The sequence below is a fragment of the Polyergus mexicanus genome, unplaced genomic scaffold, assembly GCF_030449975.1.
Source record: "Polyergus mexicanus isolate NDT 795.1 unplaced genomic scaffold, iyPolMexi1.0 SCAF_6, whole genome shotgun sequence".
Taxonomy (NCBI): domain Eukaryota; kingdom Metazoa; phylum Arthropoda; class Insecta; order Hymenoptera; family Formicidae; genus Polyergus; species Polyergus mexicanus.
The window spans coordinates 2854752-2864468 of record NW_027223326.1 but is presented as its reverse complement, the minus strand read 5'-3'; the positions used below and the strand labels follow the sequence as shown (position 1 = coordinate 2864468).

Below are 9717 nucleotides of genomic sequence, written 5' to 3'. Positions count from 1 at the left end.
AAGCAGTGGTATCAACGCAGAGTACTACAAAATATAACTTTTCAAATATAAGAACAAGACTAATTACTTCTTGTAATTTTTTTTGTGTTAAACGATTTCGATTTCCATCTAACGATTCAATTGGTGCAATTGATGGTGCATTAGTCATAATTTTGAAAATGTGATTAAAGTTGTAAAAATTTTAATATATTTTGTTATATTACAGTCATAATTTGTGACGTGTTCGAGAAATATTCGAATTTTGGTGCAATTAAAATTAAATATATTATTCGTGCTTTTAGTCCTCAAAAAAGGAATTTGTTGTATTGACTATTATTAAGATATTCATGGTTAAATATGAAGTCTATTACGAATTAGATTACACATATTAAGGATCTATATCAAATAGTTCTCAATTATATTTATTTAAACTTAAGGGTTTTTTTAGGTCGCTGAATATAAATCTAATGTCAAAATTGACAATTCAAATTTTGTATGAAAAATTTATGCAAAAAAATTTTTCAATTTGACATCCATATTAATTCTGCCATTTTAAATTTGCCAATTTTGATATCAATTCGCATTCAGTGACCTTAAAAACTCTTAAGTTTAAATAAATATAAATAAAAACTATTTAATAGATTCTCAATGATCTAACTCGCAATAAAGTGCATATTTAACCATAAATATTATATTAACTATAGTTGATGTAATAAATTCCTTTTAGAAACTGAAAGTCCTAATAAATGATTTGTTCTTTTTAGCTGACCTGGGGCTGCACTAGAACTGCACTAGTTCAAGTTAGTTTAAGATAGTGTAGGTAAGTGCAAAAATATACATGGATATAAAAAGAATTATCTAGTGCAGTAGTCAACATTTATTACAATCTTTCTTCAATGAATATAAACAAAGGACTCCGAGAATAATAAACAATCGATAAAAAGGGCATAAGAAGCAAATAACGGCTAAGTCCGGAGCAAGTCCGTATAACAAAATAAATCACAAAGAAAAAACAAAGAACGCGACATAAATATTAATAACTTAGGTTGAAGTAATTAACATACAATAATTTACAAGACGTAAATAATATAATATAAATAAAACGATGTTAAAAAATAAAGTGCTGCAACATCTGTGCTTTATTTTTTAACTTCGTTTTATTTATATTATATTATTCACGTCTTGTAAATTATGTATGTTAATTATTTCAACCTAATTTATTAATATTTGTCGCGTTTTTTGTTTTTTCTTTGATTTATTTTGTTATACAGACATCCATTATTTGCTCCCCTTAAACCCTTCTTATCGATTGTTTCTTCACTGAATATTTTAAATTTTCCGAGTTAATGTAAGTCTTGCACTGCTTGTTCTACCTCTGGTTCAGATTGTACTATTAAAAAGAATACTTTCTCTTGCACGGTTCAGCTAAAGCTTTAATGCAAACTTCGTGAACTAGTGCAGCCAGTTCAGCTAAAAAGAACAAACCAAAAAATAATTAATTAGATTGTAATAAAATTTCTCACATTTTCGCATATCATAGTTGTAATATGACAAAATACATTAAGATAGTTATTTCTTATAACTATAATTACAAATTTCTCAATATTTTAAGAAATATAAAAACCGAAATTATACATTCCAACATCAGAAAATAATTCTACAAGAAATTACTAGTCTTGTTTTACGGATTGTGTTATCAATTGCACAAGAAATTTGTCCCATATAAATTGCGTCAATTCATTCTATAAATAAAATGTTTTCTAATATGCGTAAAATATTAATAGTGATAGAAACATAATTTGAGGTCAGGATATAAAAATAATAAAATTCATATAAATATTGTATATGTCCGAAATGATTTTGTTTCCAATTTATAGTTTGTTTTATATTTTAACAAATATTTTTCTATTTTTAAAGGGTATTCAAAATGATACTCAAAATTATTATCACTTAAATAATATAGCTTTGAATATCTTATCATAGATTATCTGATGTATTAAAAAAATCCAAGTAATTTTCAGATTTGTATGTGCTAGCAACTAATAAATACTTAAAATTCTAAACTATTGAAAGGATACTCCTCGCATACTTCTTAAGAAATGGCGCTGAGTGGATTTCGTTCAAACTTTAAAATTTTGTAGTTTATGTGATTATATTGAGTAAAAATGGATACAAATCAATGGATACAACTGTATAGGAGCTATAGTTTAGCCTGCAGAGAGCATTATATGATTTTCAGAATTTTTGTGAAAATGATCGTATTTGCAGTTTTCTGCGAGTTTCAACAAGTGAAACACTCCAAGAGTCACCATGTGGAGGTGTCCGCAATACAAATCTCACTTAGAATCTTCTAACTATCCGTTCATAGAATTCAAATGATTACCTGATCATTATTAATGATTATAGTTCTATTAGCTGCTTTTTATCTCCATCTCTTCTAATCTTATTCTATATGTAAAATGGAGCCACTTGGCAATGATTAGGCAATCATTTAAATTTTATGAACAGATAATTGGAAAATTCTGGGTGAGATTCATATTGCAGGTACCTTCATGTGGTAAGTTTTGAGATGTTTCACTTGTTGAAAATCACAGGAAGTTGTAAATACGATCATTTTCGCAAAAATATCCTAAAAATCAATTTTCAATGTTCTCTGTAGGCTAAGTTATAGTTCTTAAACAGTTGTACCTATTGAGATTTTTGGTCAGTGTCTTATAAACTATGAAATACATCGGGAGCCATTTTCCATAGAATTTTTTTTGCTCTCTTGGTTTGAATTTACTTGATTATTTCACCCAAAATCGTTTATATATAATATCTACAAATGATTCAAAATATTTTACTTTCAAAATCGCCGGTATATTCGAATACCATCTTTTTAAAACATCAAGTAATCTGTAATGAGATATTCAAATTTAAAATAAGATGTTCAAACCAGGGATAAAGTGTTCTGCCTATATTCAAACTAGTTGTTATTTTAAGTAATTATTTTAAAAGTAGATAAACACTTGTTGAAATATAAAACAGTATGTATCTCTGAAATAAAATCATGTTTTATAAATATTTTTGTAACTCATATTCTACCATTATGTGCAGCATATTTTACATATTAGTAAACAAACTGTAATATTAATGTATTCATATATATAACATTAATTAACAAATCTGATTTTCTAAAATTATATCTTTTTAAATTATGCATGATAAATATATGAATATAAAATATCCAATTGCAAACAAAATATAGATCAATTATAAAAATATTTTTAAAAATGGAATACACACATACCAATAATATATCTATTTGCATAGAGAACTGAAGGATAGTTTATAGTATTAGTTGGCATATTATATATAGCAGCAATATTAAATATTCCTCTACTAGAATGATTTCTGATATCATATACTGCTATATCATTCTGTTGTCCTCCACGTAAGCTAATAATTCTTGCACTTGGTAGTGGTGTTAACTTATATATATGATTCGTATTATTACTCGATATATCAACATACACATTACTTAATGTTGCAAGTGGGCATGCACCTTGAAGCCCCATTCCAAAAAATTTTCTTATTGACCAATCCTATGTAAATTAAGAACGTTAATAATTAAACAATAGTATATAATTTATGATTATTTTATACATTAATCTGATTTTACCTGATTCATGTCTGTCATTATATCATATATTAAGGAAACAGTCTGTCGTAATTCTAAAGAAGTTCTTGTGCAACTTGTGTCACGACATATTGATCGAAAATGTATTCCAATGGAGTGATAATTTGTATTATGTATATGTGCAGAATTCAATAATGTTGCTAAACCTCTCTAGAGAAAAAATTAATTAACTATTACAATTAATCAATGTAGATACATGGCTTATGATTTATGAATACCTTAGAGTCACATGGCAACAATTTCTTAAATGGTGTTAGATTTTCAGTACAAACTATCTCCTTTGGTAGTGATGAATAACGTAAGTGACTAGCATTTACTAGTCCATCCATGACAAGTCCAGTGGGACAAAAAGTAAACTCTGGTGACATGCTATTAGATATATCAATAAAATTCAGAGATGCGCAAAGTAATCCAGCTAAAGCATTTGTCAGACCTTTCCATTCTTTGTCTACGCTATAAAAAAATTTATATATTGTTTTTAAAATTTTTCTATATAATTCAATTAAGTAATAAAATTTTAGATATATTATTGGTATGTGTGTTCCATTTTTAAAAATATTTTTATAATTGATCTATATTTTGTTTGCAATTGGATATTTTATATTCATTTTCTTAGTGGAATTATGTTATTCTATATTCAATGCATTAGAAATTAAAATTACAGCAGTTGAAAAAATTTGCTTTCTGATCTCATAGATTCAAACATTTTATTATATGGTATATGAATGTTTTATTATATTACTTGTGATATTATATATAATGGTTTGATATTATTGTTAAATATGAAAAAAAAATTATAAAATCAGTACTATTTCTTACTTTGTTACATTCTTATTAAACCAAGCAGTGATTTCAGCACCAGGTCCAGCATCATGGAATGGATATCCCCATTTTTGATAATTCCATAAGCCTTCTGTTAAAGTAACATGTAATTCATCGACATTATGACGACCTATGATTTCACCCAAGCCTCTTGGAAAGAGATGCGAATGTTGAACTAAAATAATTTTTTTTTACATTTATATGAATACTTCAAACTTACTGGTTAAGTACTATAATAATTACTTACGCGTTTCTCTATGTTTTGCCGTTTTCCATATCGTGGTAAATTGAAAATAAGCATAAATGTGATTATTTGATAAAGGTTTCAATATTAATTCCTCGTCGAAAAAGTCATTATATGCATTATTACATGTTATAATACTAATCAAACCGGTAAACAATAATATGTACGAGGTTAGCATATTATTTTAAGTTAGGTTGCACTGATTAGATAATTTCGTTTTGAATTAATCACTATAACTCTTTTTATAAAATAAATAATTATTTTTTTTACATTTAGTAATTCATCGGTGACATATACACACACACACGACACACATTTCTTCTTTTTCTTCTTTATTTCTTCTTCTTCTTCACTTTTTGGCAAGGAACAGATTCTGTTTAGAGCCTCAGCACAATAAAAGGAATAAAGATGCCATTATATGGCAGCATCGAGCATCGAGCGTTGAGCGTCTGTCTGTCTTCTTCTTCTTCTTCTATTTTTTGGCAAGGAACAGAGTACATCTCCGTTCATGCTGCCAGAGAGCCATCTCAACTTAGTTTACGAGAACGAGAGCACTGCGCATGCGCGCCAAAGTAAGGCTCCGATTCGTCGAGTCAGATTGAAATGTTATTCGAGCGCAGGAAGGAAACAATAGGAGCGACAATTTTATAGGACGGAAATTTTAAAAGCTCAAAGATGTCATAGGGGGGAGGAATTCCAAGGCCTCGCTTGATGGCAGAGAGGAGCGAGCCACGCTGTGCGGAGAGCAGCGGACAGGACCAAAGGACATGGCCAATATCCTGTTGGGGAGCTCCACAATCGCATGCAGGGGAATCCACAATGATGCACCTAAAAAGACTATAGTTTACATTATAATGATTAGAACGAATTCGCGCGACAGTCACCACCCCAACGCGATCAAGAGAATGACTGCAAAACCATGCATTAGGCGAAAAAGATGGATACAGTCCAAAGTACCGGGAGCCCTTCCGACCCGCCTAGGAAGCAAGAAAGTCCCCTGTAGTCTTAATATATCTATCTCGAGCAAGTGAGTAGAAGTCCGTATGGGGAGGGAGATACTCCAAAGGCTCACCCTCCCTCACAGCCCGCCCAGCAAGGAGATTCGCCGTTTTGTTACCCAGGATACCCACATGCGTGGGGATCCATGTTAAAACAATATCAATGCCCTGGAGAGAGGCCGACCTCAGCTTATTTTTGAGAATAAGGACGAGATAGTTGTAATCTCTGTTGATTCTGCCGGAAGAGATGACGTCTATCACACTGCGGGAGTACGAGAATATCGTCACCTTGTTGACACCATTCTCGAGGATGTATTCCATCGCATGAATGATGGCCATGCATTCACCTGAAAATACAGAGGAGCTACAGTCAGCCCTAAACATTTTTTGAATGTGGAGAGACGGCGAAAAGACTCCAATGCCAACACAGTCCCCAGGTTCCTTCTTGGAAGCATCCGTGAAGATTAGGTGTCTACCATCAATGAGATGGGGCAAGGACGACTGAAAAGTAAGCTGAGGAAACGGAGCCCGGCGAATCCCCTCCACCACAAGGAGAGGGGTAACCTCAGAGGTTGGAGTGAAAGATAAGGTTTCATAAGAGAAAAGATGTATAGGAACCTTAGAAAAAGAGGCGATTCTACGCTTGTATTCTTTATTCAGGCAAAAGGCTCTATACAGAAGAAATCTGTTGGACAGGTTATATTTGTTATTGTTAAAAAGAGCGGCCTGAAGGTCATAGAGCTTTTCAATAAGAAGATTGTCCCTAAGTGCAAAAGATCGAAAAATAAATTTCGATGTCAAAAAAGTAAAACGATGTTTAATTGGGCTAATGCCCGACTCCGCATAAATCACATTAGTAGGGGTAGTCTGTCTCAGGCCCATACAGTGACGAAGGGCCCTACGCTGAGTCCTCTCCAAGAGTTCCACTAGACCAGAATTATGCAAGGAAAATATAATAGAGCCATATTCAATAGAGCCCCGAACAAGAGCTTTAAAAACGCAGAGCATGGTCCTGGGGTCCGCTCCCCACCACACTCCCCTCAACGACTTCAAGATGTTGGAAAGTTTCCCGCATTTGTTCACCAGATAAAGGGCGTGAATTTTGCCTCTGTGAGCGGGATCAAGATAAATGCCAAGGAACTTGTGCGATTGGACCGAACCAATAGCAATGCCGTTTAGGTCGATTGAAAAACTCAAGGGATTGACTCTTTTTTTGGTAAATACCATGAGGGCTGACTTAGACGGGGAGACAGACGAACCCCTAGCAAACAAGAACCGCGACAGGCCATCAACCGATTCTTCCAAGGATCTGAGGGCGATCCCGGGATCAGAGGATCCAGTATAGAGCGCAATGTCGTCCGCGAACTGAACGATCCGACAGTCGCGAGAGAGATACTGTTTACAGCCAGAGACGTACAAGTTAAATAAAAGAGGGCTCAATATGGAGCCCTGTGGAACTCCCTTATCCGAAACAAAGTGAGGGGAAATCTCGCCGTTAAAGACAAATTGGATATTTCTATAATTAACTAGTTGACATATGAACCAGCAAATTTTTGGGGGGAGTCCCAAGTTAACGAGATCCCTGACCAAAATATTAGGGACGACATTATCAAACGCCCCCTGGACATCCAGAAACAGACACGCCGTTGATCGTCCCGAGACAAACCCACCATAAACATCAGTCGTCAAGACACCCAAGTTGTTCGAACACGACCTCCCTCTACGGAATCCGAATTGAAAAGGGGGGAGAATCCCCGAGGATTCCACCCACCAGTCCAAACGAGTCAAAATAAGCTTCTCCAAAACCTTCAAAAGGCAAGAGGTGAGAGAAATAGGCCGATATTTTCCCGGGGTGGATTTTGGGATGAGAAAGACCAAGGAGTGATGCCACGAAGCCGGGAAGAGACCATCCTCCAGGAGTTCATTATAGATGTCAAGAAGAATCCGCAAGTATTCCATCGGAAGAGCTGAAATCATATTGTAGTCAATTTGGTCGAGACCCGGAGAGGAGCGTATTTTTGCATTTCGAATCACTGACAGAAGTTCCCCGAGGGTGAAGGGACTGTCAAACATCCTGCAGGAGTAACCAGGAGGGAAGTCACCAAGAGAAGAGTAGACCCTATGAAGAGCGGATGGAGGACATAAGGAGTTGATGGAGAGTCGAATCTCCTCTAAAATGCGGCAGTTAGAACTAGGGGAAGGAGTAACAATGCCCAAGTGACGATTTTTAAATCGCTTGACAACTTTCCAGATGTAGGTGACAGGGGTGTTAGGATTAAGGTTTTGACAAAAGTCTCTCTATCCTTTTCTTTTTTCAGATTTTAGAATGCGTCTAGAAATAGCTTCCTGTTTTTTAAAAGCAAGAAAATTAGAATATGAGGGAGACCTCTTGAAAGTAGAGAGAAGCTCACGTCTAAGGTCAACCGCCGCCTGGCAAGAGTCATTCCACCAGGGGGCCGGCAAGGTGGTCCGTTTTTTGTGGTGACGAGAGGGTTCCTGAGAGGAACCTCTCCCCGCTTTCCGAGGCAGACAGCTCCTCAAGTGGCGGGTAAAAATCTCATATCTATTTTCCGCGTTTAACGCAGGGTTGCTTAAAGATTCATTAAGGACGCACAGGCCATCACTCAAGCTCTCGGTGAATTGCTCCCTTCCAGCCGCAGTCAGTCTAATTCTATGGGAGAAAAATTTCCTCTTTATAACGTGGCAGTTAAATCTAATTTCCGTCGGAAAGTGGTCACTAAGATGAGTATCGTCGAGCACATTCCACTCGCACGAGTCGATGACAGAGGAGGACACAAAAGCAAGGTCTATCGCCGACCTTGCCTGATTCGGCCGAGTCAAAAAAGTGGGGACCCATTATTTATGCAAGTAAAGGACGCGGACAGGGCCGAAGAGAGAAGAGCATTGCCCTCCCTATCAGACCGGCCACATCCCCACTCCCAGTGATGGGCATTAAAGTCTCCCACAAGAATAATATGAGGAAAAGAGTCACAGAAGGCAAAAAGTGAGTCGTACTCTCGGTCAGAGAGGGGCTCATGGGGGTGCCTATAAATGGAGACGACAGTCAGATCAAGGTTATCCAAATGAATGATGACCGCCATGCACTCCAAACCTCTGCCAAACCGGACACCAATCTCCACAAGACTATACGGAACAGACCTGTGGACGGCCAGAAGCAAACCTCCGCTATTTCGTGTTAAAGAGTCCGTCCGAAATACATTAAAATTAGAAATGTTCAAGCAGGAGTCGGGGCTGAGCCAGGTCTCGGACAGGGCTAAAACATCAAACTCCTGGAATAGGGTGTAGGAAGGATCAATCTTATTCATCAGAGAGTGACAATTCCATTGAAGGATCCTTAGAGGATGATGCCGAGAAAGACGATCTCGTGCCGAACTAGACATTTGAGAGCACGGGATTAGAGGCTGGGCCTCGCGAATTCAATGATTGGAGGAGTGAGCTAAGAAACTCGGCAACGGAGTCATATAGGCCCAACAGCTTAAGGATGGGAGCGAATTTTTCCATTAGGACATTAAAAAGACCAAAGAGCTGGTCACACAGTTCTGGATTGAGATTAGAATCAAAATTAGAGGGATGAGAGTTCTCTGAATATTGTATTCCGGACAGCTCAAACTAGTGGTTCTGTGAGGACCCTTGCAGTTTATACAGAAGGGCGGCCCGTCCTTTTTAGGGCATGATGTAGGGTCCTCATGCGCCCTCTCCCCGCAATGCTGACAACGGGGATGTCCCTTACATTGGGCCTTTAAGTGCCCATAACGAAGACATGTGAAGCAGAGCGTAGTTTTTGTAACGAAAGGTTTGACAGAATGTCTAACCATAAACAAATATATATGTCCAGGGAGCGATTGGCCCTTGAAGGTAATTAAAACGGTCTTACAAGGTATCAATGTAGACTCCTGACCATCAGAGGAGGAGGACTGCGAAACGTCCGTGCTCCTTCGCCTTCTGTTGAGCCTCTTTACGGAGATAACCACAAC

At 36.2% G+C, this 9717-nt stretch overlaps 2 protein-coding genes across 3 annotated transcripts in view; both read right to left on the bottom strand.

Moving 5' to 3' along the window:
• The window catches only part of Pig-t (phosphatidylinositol glycan anchor biosynthesis class T), a 13276-nt gene extending 8027 nt beyond the window's left edge, over window positions 1–5249 (bottom strand). The window contains exons 1-5 of one of the 2 annotated variants that reach the window (XM_070297123.1): window positions 4728–5249; window positions 4478–4655; window positions 3877–4111; window positions 3641–3808; window positions 3269–3563 (exon numbers count right to left, since the gene is read on the bottom strand). In XM_070297123.1, the coding sequence (XP_070153224.1) occupies window positions 3269–3563; window positions 3641–3808; window positions 3877–4111; window positions 4478–4655; window positions 4728–4902 (1051 nt within the window). In that variant the 5' untranslated portion in view covers window positions 4903–5249. The remainder of the gene's footprint in view (window positions 1–3268; window positions 3564–3640; window positions 3809–3876; window positions 4112–4477; window positions 4656–4727) is intronic. The other variant, XM_070297122.1, reaches the window with a different exon arrangement.
• Window positions 5250–5385: 136 nt separating this feature from the next.
• On the bottom strand, window positions 5386–9123 carry LOC138934147 (uncharacterized). Its single transcript, XM_070297589.1, has 4 exons — window positions 8882–9123; window positions 8134–8393; window positions 5797–7893; window positions 5386–5552 (listed from the first exon to the last, which is right to left on the bottom strand). Exons 1-4 carry the CDS (start codon window positions 9121–9123, stop codon window positions 5386–5388), a joined length of 2766 nt encoding a protein of 921 aa, XP_070153690.1.
• Between the last annotated feature and the right edge of the window lie 594 nt (window positions 9124–9717).